This window comes from Rhinopithecus roxellana, chromosome 16, assembly GCF_007565055.1.
Source record: "Rhinopithecus roxellana isolate Shanxi Qingling chromosome 16, ASM756505v1, whole genome shotgun sequence".
Lineage (NCBI taxonomy): Eukaryota > Metazoa > Chordata > Mammalia > Primates > Cercopithecidae > Rhinopithecus > Rhinopithecus roxellana.
Window position 1 is genome coordinate 111661968 of NC_044564.1, and position 22936 is coordinate 111684903.

At 39.9% G+C, this 22936-nt stretch overlaps 1 protein-coding gene across 6 annotated transcripts in view; it reads right to left on the reverse strand.

Annotated features, from left to right (window-relative positions):
- Positions 1 to 17278, reverse strand: part of TXNDC8 (thioredoxin domain containing 8) — a 34581-nt gene extending 17303 nt beyond the window's left edge. For 2 of the 6 annotated variants that reach the window (XM_010365571.2, XM_010365574.2), the window contains exons 1-4: positions 17168 to 17252; positions 13594 to 13698; positions 7984 to 8043; positions 4946 to 5011 (exon numbers count right to left, since the gene is read on the reverse strand). In XM_010365571.2, coding sequence (XP_010363873.1) covers positions 4946 to 5011; positions 7984 to 8043; positions 13594 to 13698; positions 17168 to 17191 — 255 coding nt within the window. In that variant the 5' untranslated portion in view covers positions 17192 to 17252. Of the gene's footprint in view, positions 1 to 1595; positions 3122 to 4945; positions 5012 to 7983; positions 8044 to 13593; positions 13699 to 17167 lie in introns of those variants that run through there. The other 4 variants (XM_010365570.2, XM_010365572.2, XM_030920104.1 and 1 more) reach the window with 4 other exon arrangements.
- Positions 17279 to 22936: the final 5658 nt, after the last annotated feature.

Sequence of the window (22936 nt, forward strand, 5' to 3'; positions counted from 1 at the left end):
GAAGGAACAAGCTCCCACGTTATTTATTACGTGAAATTTGCTTAGGCTCTTCTTTGCCCTAGAACTATGACATAACTTCAGCCACTGCTTATATTGCATCCCTGCCAGATGTTCAATCTCTGCATGAAAACTTCAGCAACCAGGGAATGCCCATCATCTGCCATGGTCCTAGGTCATTGTATATAGCTTCATTTGTTTTAGTTTTTTCAAGTTCTATTTTATTGATGTTTTATATACTTTGAAAATAATTGAAATGAGCTAGAATCAAGGGCAAGAAAAAATAATGAAACCATTCAAGGATGTTGCAGTGTGGGGTGGCTGATAGGGAGTGCCAGGAAACTGATGGTAAGGGAGATTACTGTGTTTGAGCAGAGGAGGCAAGCCTGAGATTCTTGGCAGCAATGGCAAAAAGAGAAGCGCAAGGGATTGCCTAATTTTTCTGATCCAACGAAGAGAAGAGAGCCATGTTTTCAAGGGAGGTGAGTATTCTCCTAACTGTTGTGTTCTGGGAGAAATTATCGTAAAGCTTTTTATACAATGTACATTTAAAAGGGTATAATGGACAAGTGGCTTTTTGCCAGATGTTTTACCAGAAATGTAAGACATTTCTTGTAAGAAGCCTTAATAGGAACTGGACTCTAGGTTTTATTTTTTAAAATAATAAAATACACACAGTACTTAACTGCTTCAATAAGTCAGTTTTCAGTTGTGCTGTCCCAGATAAAAGAGAGGAGCACATTTATGGAGGTGCTCCTCAAAAAAATGCGTTTGATTTTTCTTGACCCATCAGGAAAACAGTGGATGTTCAGGGACACCTTCCTAGTCAGTTCTATGAAAAATAAAATAAAATAAAAATGTATAGGAATATGTCTTTTTGGCTGGCTATCCAAACCTGGCTTCTCTGGTTCTAGTGACTTTCCTTGCAGGTCACTGTGAGGTAGGACCAGGGGAGAGTTTCAGAGGTGTCATGACATAACTGCAGCTCTGGAGGCAATGCGGAAGTGGGGACCTCACTGACCCTGACAGTGCTGCTCAGATACCAAATCCTGCAGGCTGAGTCACAAGAGGTAAACGATTTGTAATACTCTCTCTTTAGGATCTCCTCCTCATTTTTGTGTCTTTTGCATAGAAAATTGATATTCTTTGTCAAATGGAGTCAGTATTACAAATTTTTCTGGAGGTTTTCTAATGATATCTAAATTGATCCAGGTATGAGTCTGTCAAAGATATGATTACAATGTACACAACGTTTAGAAGTAGACTCATTTATATAATGTGACATAAATGGTCCAAGTTTCTTTTTTTTTTTCAAACTTCATAACCAGGATGATAAGTTACTAATATTCAATGAGAAATTGAATCCTCAATAAAACTTCTTTAGATATGAGTATCCACATTATAATCAGAGGCTTGTTGGGTGACCCTGGAATTAGAATATGGAAGTGTAAATCATCTTAATGACAGTGCCAGCCATTCAGTTCAATTTGTTTTCTAATAGCTGCCTGGCAGAAAATTCAGATTTCAGATCTTTAGTGATCTCTGCAATGCAGGATCTATCAATTCAAAAGAGATATGTATCCATTAGAGACCAGTTAAGATATAATTGTTTATAAGTATCTTCTCTCCCCAGCTTATTGAGGGCACTTCCATCTCCATACAGAATTGAGACCAAGCAGGGCCATGCCCTTCCTCAAAAGCATAGCTTGGATTGGTTCAAGAGCTTAGACACATAATCAGTTGAGAACTCAGTCTTGTGTCATCATAGAATGGAGTAAAAACTGTTGAGTGGCAGCAGCCACCAAACAATATCAGTAGCAGAAGGAATAAAACCAGAAAATTATACTGAACTGGAGAGAAACTTGCCCTGAATCAGACTGGTACCAGGACAGAATCAGGAGGTGAGGCTGAGCTGGCAGTGGGATGCAGGGAAAAAACAGAAGCATTAATTCATTAATTCATTAATTCATTCACTCATTCATCACACACATGGTGAGTATTTTCTATCCACTTGGGATTCTTCTAGACACTGAGCTTTCAAATCAGACATGACCTCCTTCAGGTGCTTGGACTAGTATGAGAAAAATACATCAAGATCTGAGTTAAACAGAGAACGGCTTGGAGCAGTAGATTGGGTCAAAATTATGGAGAAACTTGAATGCCAGCCTTAAATACAATGGTTTAGCCTTGATTATATAGGCAATGGAGGGGGAGGGCATCATAAGGGATGCTGCACAGGGAGCTGTGCACAAATCTGGAGACAAGAACAGAGCTATGGTGCTAAGTTGAGGGTAAGGAGAGGGCATTGCAATTGTCTCAGTAAAAAAGTATTTATAGCTGGAACTTGAAGTAGGAATGACATTGCTAAAGGATAGAGGTAGAATGGGAAATGGATTGAACCAAAAAGATAGGTATCCAAAATGGATATATTTGACTATTAACAGGAGGCAAGCCAGAGGAGAGCATAGGGAGGGATGAGAGATAAAGTCAAAAGAGAAGAAAGTTTCTGGAATATAGAAGCTCATTAGTTAATGGTACTTCTGTGTAACAAAGGAATCAAGAATTGAGAAATGGCTATTTAAATTAGGTGCGGGGAGATCCTTGGTGACTTTAGGAGGACAAATAGATAGATGAGGGAATGAGTGGAAAATGAGAATTAGAAACTGTAAATATATTCTACTCTTTTTAACAATTACACCATGAAATGAAGGAGAGTAGCCTGGGAGAACACCAGATACATTCATCAGAATTTTTTTGGTTGCAAGTGACAGAGAAACCAACCCAGAGTTTATATAGCTGAAGAATCTACGGGGATAGTGTAGGCTTCAGGCACGGATAGATTCAGGGTGCAGTCAATGCTATTAGTACCTCTTGGCTTGACTCTGTTTTCTTCTATGTAGTAGATTCATTTTCAGGTTTTATATGGTGACAAGCTGTTTGCTTCGGACTCATATCTTCCCAAATTCAAATCCAGTGATACCAAAAGAGAAGGTTATTTACCTAGCTGCTTAAGCAAAGTCCTGAAATTAGCTCTGATTTGACTTGGATTGGCTTGACTGGAGTCAAGGGTCCATTTCTGATGGGGATGGAGTTCACTGGTTGGTGAAGGCCTGGAGATGGAGCCCTAAGGAAGCACACGGGATAAGAATAGGAAAGGGAGTGGTTCCTGGGAGGAAAATCAGAGTACTATTAATAGAGAATGGATGCTGGGTGCCAAAAAGAGGTGTCTAAACTCCAAGTTTTAAAGAGAGTAGCTGATGGATAGAGGCCTGAAGCGGAAGGTAGGGAACGCAATCAAGCTGCATGGATGAAACTGATTTTGAAAGGAGGAAGCATTCTCATTTCTGAGATGGGAGTGAAGGAGAATATAATAAAAGATGGTATGTAGACAATTGGACATCTAAGTCAGGTAAGTTGAGGGAGCATATGTTAAATAACTTTAGTTGTCAAGTAAAAATCCAATTGAGGGAATGTGTAGTGTTATTTAAAAAATTAATTTAAATATATTGCACTAGCTATATTACAGAAAATACTTAGACATTGAAGATAAAATTCTGCAGCTAGCATATCCAATGTTTTCATTCTTTACACTGCAGACATAATCTTTACAAAGCTTAAGCATGAATTTTGCTTTAAATTATTCTTTATAACTTTTTTTTACTTGCATCCTATTTCATGGAGTAGATGTATCAGAATTCACTTAATCTTTTTACTTAAAGACATTGAGATTGCTTTCCTTTTTTAAAATTAGATATAGTGCTACAAATATTATTATATACTTAGCTGTTTTTTTTTTCCTTGAGGTATTTCTGTAGCAAAAGTTCCCAGGAATGGGGTAATTGTGTAAAATGGAATAAACGTTTTGTGTCTCCTACATATGTTTGCAAAATCACCTTTTGAAAAGTATGGAAAATTGCCAGTGGCCCTGGCCATATAAGAAAATACTACTTTCCACCAGGCGCGGTGGCACGTGCCTGTAATCCCAGCACTTTGGGAGGCCAAGGTGGATCACTTGAGGCCAGGAGTTTGAGACCAGCCTGGCCAACATGGTACAAAACTTAGCTGGACGTGGTGGTTCTTGCCTGTAATCCCAACTACTCAGGAGGCTGAAGTAGGAAAATAGCCTGAACCCAGGAGGTGGAGGTTGCAGTGAGCTGAGATCGCGAGATCATGCCACTGTTCTCCAGCCTGGGTGACCTTGCAAGACTCTGTCCCCCACCAACCCTGCCAAAAAAAGAACAAAGTGCTAGTTTCATAACTTGCTGAGTGTTTTAGACATTTTATTCCATTAATATTTTTAAGATAACTAACATAACACAGTAAGCATTTAATGCCAGGGTGGGTCTAAACACCTGTCATGTTAATTCATTTAATTATCACACCAACCCTATGAGGGGAAAATTTATTATGATCCATATATAAATAGGGAATCTAAGATATAAACAGATTAAATACACTACTCACGGCCCTACAGTGGGAAGTGCTAGAAGCAGTATGTGAACCATGGGAAACTGAATCCCGAGCCTGTGTGCTCAACCACTGGGCAATATTGCTTTGTGATAGCTTTTGGTTAGCATTTTCTCAAATGTTGTTTACAACTTGTATACATTTGTGTGAGAATTTCAGAATGTCTTTCTCTGAAAGATTCTTTCTTGATGGTTTTGCCCCAGTGTAGAGATAGCAGTGGGAAAATACTTATGGACTTGGATACCTCAGATGGTCCGAATGGGGAGATTTATTAATAAGTCATACATGTTTTAACCCTTTGTAAAGTTGTATGTAAAGTTGTTGTATGTAAAGTACAACATACTTATATGCAAATAATTATATTGCTAAGCATTAAAAATAAATGTAGTTATTTCATCCACCTAGGATAGCCAGGCTTTGTTGAGGGGTTCTGATGGTTCTATAATCTAACTCAACCCTGCTGGTTACCATGGAAGCATACCTTCTGGCTTTTCTTGAACATCTGAAATGTGGGTATTGTTTTGATGTGACAAGTTTCAGCGAGCTCCTGGGAAAGCAAAGAAATGGCATGAAGTTATGGTATTTCTGTCCTCTCCCTGTACTAAGCATGTTATTTGGTAACTTCTCAGGAGGCATGTCTAAAATTCCAAGGACACCTGACACTTTACAGACTCTACTGCTGTGAACTTTCTAACATTCCTCCAGGAATGTCACAATGATTGACATGAAATGATTGATAGAAAATGGTTGTTACAGCATTCCTGGGCTTTTTCATCTCATAGAACCAGGAGGTGGGTAAGAGATGGAGGCCACAACAGAATAGATGCTCAATAACAAAATGAGGTGCATTTGAAGGACCTTGTGAAAGAGTACAGAGGGGCCCCAGTGGAACTCAATATCAGAAGAGCTTACTGCAAAAATAGAAAAGAGTAAACAAATCTTTATAACTCTACTTGAAATGTGGAATGCATCCTGATCTACCATTTTAAGTAAGGCTTATACATGTCTTTCTTTTAAGTCCTTCACTGCCCATCTTTGTGAAAGATTTGGAGCCAAAATATGATAAAATATGCCAGAATCCCAATTGTTTTAATCTATTCCAAACTACTTTCAAATGTTTTTGTTTTTCTTGTTTAGGAGTCAAAAGAAAATTAGTCACTCACAGGATCAACAGAACTGGACATCTCTCTCTAATATACCAATCATTTTATTGGCATTAAATCTCTTGCCCTGGTACTCACAGCATGTGCGTGCGCAGACACACACACACCTGAACACACACTGTATTATAATTTTTCATGACCACACAATGATAACAACTGATATATAAATTACCATTAGACACTTATGCATTTTGTTTTACCTTAAAAGACAATGAGCTCTAATAAAAAAGCCAGACAATAACACAGCTTGGCAAGGATGTGGATAAATCAGAGCTCCCATACATTGCAGGTGAGAATGTAAAATGATGCAACTGCTTTAGAAAACAGTTTGTCAGTTCCTCAGAAAGTTAAACACAGAGTTAACATATTACCCCAAAATTCCAATCCTGGATATAAACCCAAGGGAAATGGAAATTTTATTTACACAAAAATTTGCACACTAATGTTTATACCTTTTTTTTTTTTTTTTTTTTTGAGATGGAGTTTTGCTCTTGTTGCCCTGGCTGGAGTGCAGTGGCATGATCTGGGCTCACTGCAACCTCTGCCTCCCGGGTTCAAGCGATTCTCCTGCCTCAGCCTCCCAAGTAGCTGGGATTACAGGTGTGCATCGTCACACCCAGCCAATTTTTGTATTTTTAGTAGAGATGGGGGTTTGCCACGTTGGCCAGACTGGTCTTGAACTCCTGGCCTCAAGTGATCCACCAATCTGGGCCTCCCAAAGTGCTGAAATTACAGATGTGAGCCACTGTGCCTGGCCAAAGTACTGATATGTTCTATAACATGAATGCACCTTGAAAATGTATGCAGTGATATCAGCCAGTGATTAAAGACCACATATTCTATGATTCCCTTCATAGGAAATGTTCAGAATAGCAAATCTGTTTTGCTTGCTGTGGATTTATGGTTGCCTAGGATTTGGGAGTGGAGGATGGAGGGAATTTGGTGTAACTACTAAAGGGTATAGTGTTTCTTCTTGGAGTGATGAAAGTGTTCTAAAATTGATTGTAATGATGATTGCACAACTCTGTGAATATAGAAAAGGTAAAGAGATAGTCATCCTAGCTGTGTACTCTGAATTTATAGGTTATGATTCATCCTAAAGGGCAATTAAACACTCACACTTTAATGAAGCTTGAAGGAAATGGAGAAAGGGAACTTCTATTATGCTCTGGGCACCATGTCATTTATTTAATGTATTTTATATCGTTTTATCTTTGGTTAAATATTATTATCCTGTTTTACAAATGAAGAACTGAAGTTTATGCAGGTTGAACTACAGTGGGTCACAAAATCATTAAAGGGCAGAATGGTAGATATCACTTTTTTCATTCTAAAGCTCAAATGCATTCTAACATGTGGATAGGCCATCTGTTGGTATCTTTCATCATTATAAATTAACATGTTAAAAATAATAATTTTGTAGAGACGTTGTGTGTATTAATATGACACACTTTGAGGTCATGGGGTTGATTATTTTTGGGGGGGATGGGATGAGGAAGGATGTCTCCAGATACAAGAAGAAGGGATTTCTGGGAATTTCTTTTGATGCATCAAAAAAAAAAACACCCAAAAAGCATAAGATATAGCAAGAGAAAAACAAAATATATTAAGATGTCTGTAAGGCACTGAGTTAGGTTTTAGAAATTGATTAACAAGGCCAGGTGTGGTGGTTCACACCTGTAATCCCAGCACTTTGGGAGGCTGAGATGGGTGGATCACCTGAAGTTGGGAGTTCAAGACCAGCCTGACCAACATGGGGAAACCTCATCTCTACTAAAAATACAAAATTAGCTGGGTGTGGTGGCACATGCCTGTAATCCCAGCTACTCGGGAGGCTGAGGCAGGAGAATTGCTTGAACCCAGTAGGCGGAGGTTATGGTGAGCCAAGATCGAGCCATTGCACTCCAGCCTGGGCAACAAGAGTGAAACTCCGTCCCCTACCCCCCTAAAAAAGAAATTGATGAACAATCCATCACAGGGATGAAAACCATCTTTCACCTCAAGCTCAACTTTAACAGATTTCTATTGTCTCCCTAGAGCAACTCTGCTGAGGAGGATTCTGGGGCAGAGCCCAGAGCAAGTGGTGAAGAAAGCTGGGATTGATTAGTGAGGCCTGCTACAGCTTAAGAGGGGAGGGGGTATCAGGAGAGCTCACCGTTTTTTGCTAATTTTTTTTTTCTTTTAAGTAATACAAAACATACAAGTGTAATGAGGAAGTTTACTGTAGCTTATCAGAAAAAATGTGAAATTCTACTTGATTTTAAATTGATCATGTATTAATAATTACTGAGACAGTGCTATTCATTACAACGTGTTTGGATTTTGAGTATGCGCATGGAAGATTTAAGATTCTTACCGGAGAATTGTTCACATCCACATTAGCAAAAAATACATTTTGGTATTTCACAGACATTGCCTTCAAAATAAAAAATAAATATTTCCCATTAGTTTGATGTTAATATTAAAATATACACTGGAAGTGTCTTTTCAGTAGAAATGAAGAAATGAACAGAAAGGCTGTTAAAGAGGACTAAGCATCATTCTGACATTTCACTACAGCCTGGAGCCTGAAGCATCAAGTCAAATACCAGATGATGCCAAGGTCAGATGATGTAAGGACCAGTGGCAGAAGCAGAGTCAGAGAACCAAACTGAAGATTAGAGTTTCAAGGTTGGCAAAGAAATAACGGAATGTGTGTGGTCGGTCCAGACTTACCTTGTGGGGTGCAGGAAGGGATAGTAGAGTGGCTTTCTCCTGGGAGAGCTGTCGGAGGAGTCTGTCTTCAGTGATCTTTCAGATACAGCTTTCTGAGCCAAACTCTACTTTCTCTTGCCTGGCATTTTGGGAGCTGCCGGTGCTGCTGGTGGTAGAAGGCTGTTCTGCTTGAAGTGATGTCAACATTTTAATGCTGACCATTGGCCTAATTTCCTTCCACCCCTGTTGCCATCTCTCTGTGCTCTACTATGTATGGAAACTAGGTTTTCCAGGTTCTATTGCTGGCTGACTTCCAATTAAGTTCTTCCAATGGGAAGTATTTGCAGGAAATGGAAGGGGAGGAGGGAAGAAGTAACTCCCTTCTACTTCTGTTTTGTTCTGGAATCGTCTGTGGCAGTGGTGGCAACCATGATGCTGGTAGTGGGTCTAGGGGAAGAGGAAGTGGCAGCAGCCACAGCAGCCGCAGTGACAACAGTGGCCTGTAAATGTCAGCTCCTGGGTGTCTTTTCAGACAGCTGTGTTCATACCTTAAGGACACTTGATGGCATCTTGAATTGTTTGCTTAAAATCACAGCTCATGCATTTCTAGTCGCTTATTTCTGTTGATCTAACTCTAAAATGTGTTTCCTGAATTTGATCTTTCCTTTTTCTCTAAAAGTCAAGGCTCTAGTTTTGGAAAAACCTGTCATTACTGACATTCACCCTGGGTTTCCTGCTTTTAGACTTTCCAACCTATTCTTGTGCAACCTCCAAAAATATTTTCTAAATGCCACATTTGATTGTGGCAAAATCCTCCTTAAAATTGTCCTGTTTGACTCTCCACAGCAGTTTGTTGAGTTATAACACAAGATCCGACTTGATCTGGCCTCAGCTTCCTTTTTCATGCTCATTTTTTGCCACTTCCATTGCACACTATATGTAAGCCTCACAGACTACATATTGCCTTCCCCCGATCACACCATACAATTTCTCAACAAAATTATAGCCTCTCCTTTTCCAGAAATGTTTTTTTCAGGGATTTATGCCTAGTGGTCCTCTTAGCCCAGGATCAGCAAACTATGCCCTGTGGACCAAATCTAGCCCTCCACCTGTTCTTTTAAATAAAGTTTTATTGGAACTAGTTGACCATCTGTTTTTGTGTTGTCATTGGATTTTGCACTACAGCAGCAAAGTTGAATAGTTGTGACAGAGATCATATGGCCTGAAAAGCTGAAAATATTTTCCGTCTTGTCCTTTACAGGAAAAGTTTGTTGACCCCTGCTCTTGCATGATTTAAATCACTTCTTAAAACCCACATTTTCTTATGAGTCATTGGTTTTTTTCTTCTTGTAATACATCCATTAGCGATTTCTTCAGAGAGATTCTGTGGCTAGTAAACTTTTAGTTTTTGTGTGTCTGAAAATGTCTTGAACTCTTTCCCTCTCTTGAATAATGGTTTTGCTAACTAATTTCCATTTCACCATCCTGGAGAGCCTGGAAAGGAAAAGTGGTGAAGATTTCTTTGCCTCCCTTGTAGCTAGAGTTCTGGATGCAAATTTCATCTTACCAGTTAGATGCATGCCAGTGAAATTTGAAAGGCAGAATGAGACAGAAACTATTTTCTTCTTATTTTTTGGTGGAAAGCAAGGTTGTGGGTACTGGTTGTGCTAGAGGCAAGCAGTGGCGGCAGCCAGACTCAGGGTTCAGAAATCAACTTCTTAGATGTCCAGAGGCCATAGTGGCTGTAGTAGCTGCCTAATCCTGCTTCTGACTCTCTGACCGCTGCTCTGTTGGTGGATTTTTACCTCCCAATCATGGCCTCCCATTTCCTGTGACTTCTGATGATGGCAAAGTTAGAATCTCCACAGGTAGGTCTGTGGTGTTCTGAAGAGTGGTTTGTGGAGTTTCTGTCCCAAACCCATTCACTCAGTCTCTGATGATTTTATGAGCATTTAATTCCTTGTATTAAAATCTTTTTCTAATTTGGTTCTAATGTGGTTTATGTTTCTTGCTTTGATCTCTAACTGATACAGTCATCTAACCTTTTTGATACTAGGGACTAGTTTCATGGAAGACTTTTTTTCCCCCACAGACTGGGGGTGGAGGGATGGTTTCAGGATGAAACTGTTCTACCTCAGATCATCAGGTATTCAATTCTCATAAGGAGTGTGCAATCTAGATCCCTTGCATGTGAAGTTCACAGTAGGGTTTGTACTCCTATGAAAACGTAATGCTGCTGCTAATACAATAGGAGGTGGAGCTCAGGAGGTAATGCTTACTCGCTGGCTGCTCACCTCCTGCTGTGTGGCCAGTTCTGAATAGGCCACAGACCTGTGGAGCGGTACTGGTCCATGGCTTGGGGGCTGGGGATCCCTGATCTAGGGTAAGTAAAGCCTTCCTCCAACCCCCTCATATACTATGAGTTAAAAGGAAAGTACACATATGATACAAGATGTCTTCTCTTGCAAAAGTTCAAACATTACAAGAAAAATAAAGCAAAATATGAAACTCCCCCATTCACAATCTTCCCACAATTTCCACTCCTTTTCACAGAAAAAAAACTTGTTTGATGTGCATCTTTCTGCTTCTCCTTTGTTTGCATGTATAAATTATATATGATATGTGTATATACGTATGGTTATATACTTACGAATATACTTATATGTACATATATGTGTCTGTTTTACATAAATGGGGCCATACTCTATACACTTTTTATACTGTGCTCTTTTTACTTAATAATATGTTGTCCTGGAGATGATTACATATTTACATGGATCTACTTAATCCTTTTAAACACCTGAAATATTTCACAGAGTGGCGCACCAAAATTTAAAAACTGTATTTGCATTAGCCTGGATTCCTGCAGAAAACAGATGGCACAATCAAATTAGGATAATTTGAGTTTTTTTTTTTTAAACAAAGGGACTAACTATATCTATTAAGTTAGAATGGGCATAGGAGGGGCTGCAGAGCCTGGATGTAGCAAAAGCCAAGCTGTTACTGCCCTTAGGGCCTGAAGATATGAGGGAGGCAGAGGTTACCAAGACATAGATTTCGTTTTATTTTGTGACAATGCCTCTTATTAGTTATTGGAATTGCATCAGCTTTGACTCTGTGGCCTGTGAGTGTATATAGTACATTTATATTCCTGAAACTGAACACTAGCTATTCTGTGGCAAAGTCAAGGAGATCCTCTTTCCTAAGTCTTCAGTGTCAGCATGGTAGGGCCAGTCAGAAACTAAAACGTTCCCTCAGGATATTCTTTATTTTTTATTTTTAAATACAGACAGGGTTTCACTATGTTGGCCAGGGTGGTCTGAAACTCCCGGCCCCAAGCAATCCTCTCTCTTTGTCCTCCCAAAGTGCTGGGATTACAGGCATCAACCACCATGGCTTGCCTCCCTTCTGGATATTCTAAGAATTTTAGGCAGAGAAGGGATGTTGTGATGTTATGTAACCAGTTTCTCTATCGGAATATAAGTTCATTTTAAATTAAATATCAAAGATTGTGACTGTGGTTAAAATTAACTCAGGCTGTGACTGAGGCTCAGGTGGATTAAAAAAAGTTGAAATGTTAGAAACCTTGCTGAAAATAAACCAGAGTATTGTCAGCTGTGTAGAATATTCTTTATATTTGAAGGAATAAACTTCACAAAATTGACCATAAAAACATGTAAAGTTGTATACAATAAGGAAAAATGAAAAAAGTACCCTGAGATTCTTTCTGCAGTAGATTATGCCAAAAATAAATAAATAAAATGTTACAAACTGTTAAGTAGGATATTACAGAAATTAACCAGATAAAATATGGTATAGATAGAAAAAGGTTCATTTGGAGACTATAAAGACATGAACCAATGTGTATGTGGACAAAAGATTTGAATATAAATATGTAAGTACAACTCAGTAGAATATTTTACAAAGTAAATCAAGGACAAGAAAGGAACATGCAAGGCGTATTATTTGCCTCATTGCAACAACACGTGTGGACCTGGAGGACATCATGCTAAGTGAAACGAGTGAGTCACCATAGAATAAATACTGTATGATTCAATGTTTATGAAGTATGTAAAATATAGTCAACTTACAGAAGCAGAAAATATAATGGTGGATGCCAGGGAACAGGGAAGGAGTGAAAGAGTTGTTTAATGGGTATAAAGATACAATTGCACAGGATGATAAGTTCTAGAGATCTGATATAACCAGGGATCCTCAGTCCCAGGGCTGGTCTACGGCCTGTTAGGAACCAGGTTGCACAGCAGGAGGTGAGTGGTGGGTGAGTGATCATTACTGCCTGAGCTCTGCCTCCTGTCAGATCAGCGTGGAATTAGATCCTCATAGGAGCAAGAACCGTATTGTGAACTGCACATGTGAGGGAGTGAGGTTGCACTACTTATGAGAATCTAATACCTGATGATCTGAGGTGAAACAGTTTCTTCCTGAAACCATCCCCGCACCCTCTACCTTAACCCATAGTCCATGCAAAAATTGTCTTCCACAAAACTGGTCCCTGATGTCAAAAAGTTGGGGACCACTGTAATATACAACACAGTGCTTATAGTTAACATGAGGGTGTTGCACACTTAAAAATTTAGTGTAGATTTCATGTTAAGTGTTCTTATCACACATACATGCACACACACAAAAGCAAATGTACACAAGATTTCATTTGGAGGTGATGGATTTTGATTGTGGTAATAATATCATGGGTGTATACATATGTCCTGACATCAATTGTATACATTAAATAAACAGATTTTGTTTATTTAATAATTATACCTCAATAAAGATATTTAACAATTATACATCAATAAAGCTGTAGGATAAATAACATAAAGACACATGGTTTGTTTTGATAATAAGGTTGAAGAACTGGGAGAAATTTATTCTTTTATGTTATATTTAAAAACAAATATTGTATTTATCTGTATTCTAATCCAGTGTTTGAAAGTTCTGAACTCTTGAAATTGTGGTAAAATGTCATTGCTATAATATGAAGACTCCATTAATTTGTACAATTGAACTCCTTTTCACATCTTGGGATGTTCCTTGCAGAATTACCTGTGGACAAGTAGTATTAATTTTCTGGTGTGTACACTCATTATCTAATTAGATCTCAGTAGATTATCTTCAAGTTAATCAGGGTGCTTCAAAAAACTATGGCTCCATAGTGGCTCATAAGTGCCAAACTTTTAAGAATTACTGGGAAAAATATTCTGGAACTTTAAATTTCTTCTAAAACTATGAGATAGGTACTGGTTGTACTTACATGGAAAACAGGTACCATCCTTTTGCAGGGACCACACCATTTTGAAGAAAATTCAACCACTGCGAGTTTGTGTCCAGCAGCTGTCAGAAATGCTTTAAATTCATTCTGAAACCAGAAAATAAATGAGGAAATGTCTCATGACATTTTGTAGAGAATAAGATGACAGGTTAGTTTTGCTTTTGTTTTTGTGTTTTTTAGAGCCAGGGTATCACTCTGTTGCACAGGCTGGTCTCAAACTCCTGGGCCCAAGTGATCCTCCTGCCTCAGCTTCCCAAAGTGCTGGGATTACAGGTGTGAGCCACCATATCTGGCCATGTTAGTTCTTAAAAACCTTAACCAGGTATCCCATGCCATTGTTCTCTAGCTGACCCCACCTTCTCTAAATGTCCCTCATGTCAAATATATTTCTCTTTGTAAGTACATATAAATCATGGAAGTATATGCACCAAAAAGGTTGGTAATGGAAGTTGATAGCGGTAGTTACCTCTGAGGGGAAACAGGTTGGCCAGGGAGGGATGGGGGCTGGAGGGTGGGGGTGAACTGCTGTTCAGGGTGGATATCTATAGTGCTGGATTTTTATTAAACAAGGGCCTAAACATAAATGACTAGTGAACTTTCAAAGGAGAAGTACTAATCTCATACCTTGATTCAGTTCTTGTTTTTTGGGGGGAAGTGATCAGTATTACAGCTATGGTTAAAACTATACATTTAAGGATTTGACATGCTTCTTGCTGAATGTCAAGTGAATTTCCCATCAACTGTTTGTATCATCTAAGTAAATCAAGGTTTCCCTTCCTGGGGCTCAGATGACTGCATCTATATTTGCTTGCTTTATGAGAAGTGACTAGTCCTACACTAGTTATTTCATGCATGATTGATCTCCCCAAGTCCTTACAGGACTTAATCTTGATTCATTCCTGTACCTCCCATGATCCCTAACTGACACATAAGTGCTTATAGAGTACTCATCAAGTAAATGCTCATGCAGTGTTTTCTTTAATTTAATTTAATTTAATTTTTTGGAGACAGGGTCTGGCTCTTCGTCCAGGCTGGGGTGTTGTGGTGCGATCTCAGCTCACCGCAGCCTCTGCCTCCTGGACTCAAGCCATCCTCCCACCTCAGTCTCCCAAAGTGCTGGGATTACAGATGTGAGCCACCTTGCCCAGCCTGAGTGTCTTCTTGATGAATGAATGATTTGCCAATATATAGTACTCTGTTCAAGATTTTCCCTTTTCTCACTGGAATTGCAACAATTGTAACTAATTTACTCTGTGCCCTATATTCTCTACCATAATCTTTACAACAACACTATGATGTGTATACTATTATTATCTCTATTTTACAAATGAAAAAACTGAAGTTCACTAACTTTATCTGATCAATTATCTGGTGAGTGGTGTAGTTGGCATTGGTATCCTAGGCAGCCTGACTCCGGTTCCTATTTCCTTAACCACTCCTGAGTTCATCATAGAATTAGAACTTATTCTCCCTTTCATTGGCCCTAATTGCACTGTGTGCTTATTCCCGGACCAAACATTGAGAGGAGGGGGATGGGATTGTTAATTGGATTAAGCCAAGCCAGGTCTATTCCCACTATGGATGGGTTTAATCCATACAAATGACATGTGATACGGTTTGGCTGTATCCCCATCCAAATCTCATCTTAAACTGTAGCTCCTATAATCCCCACATGGCATGGGAGGGACCTGGTGGGAGGTAATTGAATCATGAGGGCAGGTTTTTCCCATGCTGTTCTTGTGACAGTGAGTAAGTCTCAAAAGATCTGACAGTTTTATAAAGGGCAGTTTCCCCTGCACACACTGTCTTACCTGCCACCATGTAAGACATGCCTTTGCTCCTCCTTTGCCTTTGCCATGATTGTGAGGCCTTCCCAGCCATGTGGAACTGTGAGTTCATTAGATCTCTTTTTCTTTATAAATTACCAAGTCTTGGGCATTTCTTCATAGCAGTATGCAAACAGACTAATACAACATACCTGCTCTATGATAGCCTGGACAATTACGTGGCTACTTTGTTTAGTTTCAATCAGGTGGAAATGATGACTCAAAGAAGATGCACTCTCTTTCTTTATCAATATTCCTCTAGGATGGAGTAACTAACACTTCAGAGAGCCATGCCAAGCCTTTATTTCTCACTTGCTTCTGAAGTTATAAGGTAGATGCCATCCTTACAAGCTCCCAGCACTCTTCACTTTCCAGTATTTGTTGTTTGGGTGTGAGCTGGCCTAGTTAGACCCATGAACTTGACTTGACTAAATTATCTGAAGGAAATACTCTCACAGTTTAGGTATTTATTTAACACATACCTATTGAGGCCTATACTATGCCAGGTACTGCACAAACTGCTAGGATACCACTGTGGCAAACAAAACAAAACAAACAAAACTATGCATTCTGTCTCCATGGAGTTTACATTTTAGAATGGGAAGCTTACCGTAAGGTCAATAGGTAATATTTGTAGTATATTAGTGATAACTGCTAATAAAGAAAATTAAAAAAAAATGACGTAGGAATGAAGAATGGGGGTTGGATTACAACTGTAGTCCGGATGGCCAAGGTCAACCTCAAAGAGAAAGTGGCATCTGAATAAAGATAGGATGGAGAGCAGGGCCTCCGAAAAGGTCCCTGGAGAGGAAAGGAAAGGTCTTCTGAGGGAATAAGGCTCTGGGCTATTCTGTGACATCCCCAGAACATTAAAAAAATAAGTGTCAAAAGCATTAGCAAATGTGTGATGTTTCAAAATATGTTCTTATATCAAGGTTATAGGGCAGTGCTCTCTTTTAATCTGGTCAGTGTCATTTTTGTGATCCGTATAGCCACCTTTGGGGAAAATGTCAGAAGTCTAAATCTGCGGGTGCTGGTGGACATGAGGCTCAGGCCCTAAACCCTCTCCCCTCCTCCAGCTCTTGACTTCCTGTAATGAGGGCAGGCATCAGAAGGTCTGGATTCTAATGCCCACACCACCTCTTAAACGAAGTAGCCCTGAACTTCTCTTTTAGAGGCAATTTTCTCCTTTATAAATCAAGAATTATCTCTGTCCTGTACACGAATTTAGATTTGTTGTGACAGCAACATTGGGCAACGAGTAGAAGGTGGCACTACAAAGTACCTACCTAAGGGATTCTTGACACTACTGGTCACAATTTTCCTACTCCATTCCACATCTGGGGTTTCTATTCTCTTTCCTAGGATAAGAGAAAAGGTGTGGGATCCCTTACTTCCATGGAATTTTCCAGGCACAACTGAGGTAGGATCCATGGGATCAGATACAGGATGGGATATACTAAGAGCTGGTCTAGAATTCATCTGAAGTCAAGCAGGAAATAAGAGTCCAGGAGGAAGAAAGCCCTTCTTTATCAATTTGCCCCTTGGCTGCTTTTCTAGATAGTGCCATCCCTCAAGGAACAAGATACAGAGCAAGAATTTAAAACTCTCCCCTTGCTACAATGCAATGATGGAATACTGGATAAAGAGAATACATTCTTAACGTTTTTCAAATCTGTTCCCAAGATGGCCACATTTGAAATATTCAGTGAAGCCAAATAAATACTTACCATGTCATTAATAATCTGCACCATGATTACACCAGGGAAGTGCTGATGAAAATCCCCTGTTGGTTTAGTTGGATCACTGCAGCTGTCTCCTATTTATTACAGTATCCTGCCCGGAATACATGGGTAACTTCTCTATGACATCATTAAACATGTCATCTCAGAACCCGGAACTTTGACAGACTTTGGATCTTATTTCACTTTTATGCCATGACTAGTTCACTTGTGGACAGCCAAGAATCAGAAAACTGAGGGCCTTATACGCAGAATCAGTAATGTGTTTGCCTTATTTTCATCTTTTATAACCTATTTCTACATATCCTTCTCCCATCTCCAATCCTTCCATCCCATCACCAAATGAGAAGTAAGCAGAGTAATATTAAATAGATGAGATTTTCACTTAAGAATTTGAAGACACAATTTTGCTGTTGAGAAAAATACTAAAGTCTTAACCCTATAATAATGAGTTTCCTGTAAGTTTGATTTAATGAGTCATAAATTCCCATTCACTTGTTATTTTGCTCTAATTATTTAGAGAGTAAAGAAATGACACTTTTATGCACTAGATCAAGGGTTGGCAAATGTTTTCTCTAAAGGAACAGATACTATTTTAGCTTTATGGGCCACCCACAGTCTTTGTTGCATGTTCCTCATTTTTTTTTTGCCACCTTTGAAAAAATGCAAAAACCATTCTCAGCTAGTAGGATGTGCAAAAAACAGCAGCAGTTTGCTGACCCCTGCACCTGATTATTTGTCACTTTCAGAAACTGATGTCAGAAAAAATCCTGAACATGGCCATGGCCAATGTTCCTCAAATCTACAGAGCAACAAGAACAACCAAAATGAGAAATTGTAGATTCTATAATAAAACAAAAATAGCAAAATCTCTCTTTCTGTTTTTTTAATATATCCAGCTCTGGGCCTTTAGTCATGTGTTGCATGAAAACTGTCAGATGGAGACAATGGCTGCCTCTGTAGAGGTATTTGAAGTAGGCATGTAACAAAATGTCACATGTACCCCATCAATATGTAGAAGTATTATGTATTGATATGGTTTGGCTGTGTCCCCACTCAAATCTCATCTTGAATTGTAGCTCCCATAATTCCCAAGGGTTGTGGGAGGGACCGGTGGGAGATAATTGAATAATGGGGGCAGTTCCTCCATACTGTTCTCATGGTAGTGAATGCATCTCATGAGAGCTGATGGTTTTATAAGGAGTTTCCCCATTTGCTTGACTCTCATTCTCTCTTGCTTGCTGCCATGTAAGACATGACTTTTGCCTTCTGCCAGAATTGTGAGGCCTCCCCAGTCACATGGAACTATGAATCTATTAAACCTCTTTTTCTTTATAAATTACCCAGTCTTGGATATGTCTTTATCAGCAACGTGAAAACAGACTAATATATGTATTAACAAATTTTTTTTAAAAATTAGAAAAGGTATTTGAAATATTTTCAATGACTTTGTTCATTGCTTATTCTCTCTCTCTCTCTTTTTCATTGGGATGCATCCTCCATCACAGCCAGAAATTTTATTCATGCTTATATATTTTAGATCTTATCCTCATCTATTTCTCCTCCATCTTTTGTCTCATTTTCATTCAAGAAGGAAAAATGGATGTTGACACAAACTGAACATCTTCCAAGCAAGCTTTCTTAACCACAGCATTCCTGACGCTTTGGGCCAATAAGGCTTTGTTATAGGGGGCTGTCCTGTGCATTATAGGCTGTTTAGCAGCATCCCTGACTTCTACCCACTAGACGTCAGTAGCACCTCCAAGTGGTAATAACCACAAGTGGCTCCCGAAGGGGCAAAATTGTCCCCACTGGAAAACCACTGCTTCAAAGCGTGAGCTCCATTGTAAGCATTATTTTCATACATATTATCTTGTAAGTGCCCAGTTAGCTAAGGTAATGGTGTCTGTCTCCAGGTAAGATAGCCCAGGTACAACAAGTTTAGATAACTTATGATAGCTGGAATTAATTTAGAATCCAGCCTGGGTTGCTTCTCATGTAGGAAGGAACACAGGGTCAGCTGAAATATGTAGGTCTCTCAGAAAGCCGTTTAGCACTGGATGGTCTGAATTCAGAGTGAATTCCTTTTTTCTCTGCACCAGGAAGACGTCTACCATTTCCATTCTCCTTTTCCTTATGGAATTAACTTTTCTTGAACTTCTCTCCACAGCATTTGAAAAGAAGATGGTTCATAATGAATGCTCAGACACAGCTACTACACCAACAAACTCCGGCCAAGTCCCTGGGGTTTTTGGAAGTCAAGCAAGGCTGGCCCAGTACCTCTGTCTTTCAGTGCTAGGGCTTGTAGACTTTTTCGTGGAATTTGCTGCTAAGAAGCTTGCCTAGCCCAAGGACAGGGAGAGTACAAGCTGATGGCTCACAGAGGTTTATTTATTCTCTACTAGAATAAGCACTACTACAATCCAGAAAATGGCCAAATTCACTCATTGATTTTTTTTTTTATGTTTTGCAGAGACAGAGCTAGTCAGTAAGCATGGCAAGTTTCTAGTCCTGGAAGAAAGCTCCTGGCCTAGAAAAGAAGCCATCTGGGCTTTCCCTTTGCACTTGACTGCCTTCTTTGTTTCCCTAGACTAATTTCTTACCTCATTGTTGGACTCATGAAGCTCCACGACAGTCTGGGTGAAGTCTCTTTTTAAGAAGTCAGGGTTTCATTTTTTTTTTATTTTGAGATGGAGTCTCGCTCTGTTGCCCAGGTTGGAGTGCAGCGGCACGATCTTGGCTCACTGCAAGCTCCACCTCCCGGGTTCACACCATTCTCCTGCCTCAGCCTCCCGAGTAGCTGGGACTACAGGCGCCCACCACCATGCCCGGCTAATTTTTTTGTATTTTTAGTAGAGACGGGGTTTCACCGTGTTAGCCAGGATGGTCTTGATCTCCTGACCTCGTGATCCGCCCACCTCGGCCTCCCAAAGTGCTGGGATTACAGGCGTGAGCCACCGTGCCTGGCCTGTTTTTGTTTTTATTTTGTTTTTTCAAAAATATTAACCAGGAAGAGAATCCTGAGAATGGGTTGGGAATTTTAAATCTTGAAAAATCTACAAGAAAAACAGACTGGAAAGAAAAGGAGTAAAAAGAGAAAGGAAAGGAAGAGAAGAAAACTGGTAAGAGGAAAAGGGGGAAAGGAAGAGCAAAAGAAGGCAAAGCAAAAAAAAAAAAACGTTTAAAAAGTAAATGAAAGAAGGGTGAACAAGTAATTATAGACAGAGAGGATAAAGAACTTATAATTAGGGGTTGGGTGTGGTGGCTCACACCTGTAATACCAACGCTTTGGGAGGCCAAGGTGGGTGGATAACTTGAGGTCAGGAGTTCGAGACCAGACCAGCCAGCATGGTGAAACCCCATCTCATTATACCAAAAATACAAAAATTAGCCAGGCATGGTGGTGTGCACCTGTAATCCCAGCCACTCAGGAGGCTGAGGCAGGAGAATCACTTGAACCCAGGAGGCGGAGGCTGCAGTGAGTTGAGATCGCACCACTGCACTCCAGCCTGGGTGAAAGAGTGACACTCTGTTTCAAAAACAAAAATGAAACAAAACAAAATCAAAAAACATATAAGTAGGACTTTCATTATGTGGTCATACATAGACATTAGCATCACCTGGGAGCTTGGTAGAACTATAGCACTTCCAGTTCCACCCCAGATGCATTGAATTATAATCTGTGTGATTCTTGTTAACATTGATGTTTGAGAAGCACTGTTCTGGAGACAGAGAATTTCTAACAGAGAACTGTTCTGAGGACCTGTGAACCAGCAGCATCAGCACCACTTGAGAACTGTGAGAAATGCCAATTCCCAGGCCCCACCCTGGACCTGCTGACTCAGAATCTCTGAGGGTAGGGCTGACAGTGAAGTTTTAACAAGCTCCCCAGATGACGCTGCTACATGCTTAAGTTTGAGAACCGCTGGGCGAGATTTTTTTTTTTTTTAAACCACTGGATGGGTTTATGTTGCTCATGTGTATCATGTCTTTGACACCGTGATGGCTCAGGATTATTATTCAAAATATTTAACAATTTGAGTGGCTTGGATGCTGATCAGTCAGAATGAGCAACAGCTATGCATCTGCTCAGCTAATTGCTTTGCCAGCATAAACTCTTTTAGTTTCTGGATTTGGGGGAGAGCCAGGGTGTCCTAGGAAACAGATTAAGTCAGTCTCAGTGAGGTAGGACGTGGGAATAGGGTGGGGGGGCAGAACCTATTTATCAACCATTATGTATTTCAATAATTTAACAACTGCTATGATCATTCCTGTGTGTGCCAGCTAAACATTAGCCTTGTGATATTGATGATAAATTCACTAACTGCTTTTCCTAAATGCCAAGTAGTCAACTACAACAAAGTGATTTATTTATCAGGAAAAAAATGTTTATTCAAAATTAGTGGCTGGGTACAGTGGCTCACGACTGTAATCCCAGGATTTTGGGAAGCTGAGGGGGGCAGATTGCTTGAGCCCAGGAGTTTGAGACCAGCCTGGGCAATGAGACGAGATACCATCTCCACAAAAAATAAAAAAAGTTAGCTTGGTGTGGTGGTGCATGCCTGTAGTCCCAGCTACTCAGGAGGCTGAGGTGGGAGGATCGTTCAAGCTTGGGAGGTCGAGGCTACAGAGAGCCATGGTCATGCTACTGCACTCTAGCTTGGGTGAAAGAACAAGATCCTGTCTCAAAACAACAACAACAAAATCCCAAAAAACAAAATTAGTAAGTTTGCTTGGAATCTCAACATGAACGTGGGGCTCTTTGATACGTTTATAAACTTCAGTGACCCCCCCTTATTGTTAGGAAGCAAAACTCTGCTAGGTCCCTGGGCCAATAGCTGATCTCAGAGACAGGACTGGATAAAGCTCTGTTAATTGAAGGGCACTCAGTGCTGGCTCCAGGTTATTGTGCAGGAGTTGAGGGGATAGATACCATGGATAGTGCACATCTTGAAAAGTGTCGAGAAAAAGAAACCCACGAGGCCAAGAACTGAACAAAATTCCAACACAGAAAAGACCATTCTCACTCTTCATTCAACCCCTGCAATGTGCATTAAGGGCCATGAATGAATTTACAAGTGCAAAAACTGTGCCAAGGACAGAATGTTCCACAAAAGTGAGTTATGTAGTATTACGGCAATTAACGCCAGCATGGGGCAAACTCATGCCTCTGGCTTTTGTAGGCTGTGTCTTTGTGTGCTGCTGTGAGATATGCAGAAATTGATCATAGTGAGGACAAGTATGTACATCATTATCTAAAACTTTGTAGATTCTGATCTTAAAAGTCCTTGGATTTTCCTTCAGGCATGAAAAGAGCTGGAGCACAGAGACTGAGGTCAGGAAATGCTTGCCTCTCTATAGTAAACAAGAACTTAGAGTAAGGGAGCTGTTAACGTGTTGGATCAGTTTAGAAAAATGATTCAGCAGGCTGGGTGCGGTGGTGCACTTTGGGAGGCCGAGGTGGGTGGATCACGAGGTCAGGAGTTCAAGACCAGCCTGACTAACATGGTGAAACCCTATCTCTACTAAAAATACAAAAATTAGCTGGGTGTGGTGGCGTGCCCCTGTAATCCCAGCTACTCTGGAGGCTGAGGCAGGAGAATCGCTTGATCCCAGGTGGTGGAGGTTGCAGTGAGCTGAGATTGTGCCATTGCACTCCAGCCTGGGCAACAGAGTGAGACTCCATCTAAAAAAAAAAAAAAAAAAAAAAAAAAAAAAAGTGATTCAGTGAACATATTCCATGAAAACAGAAATGAA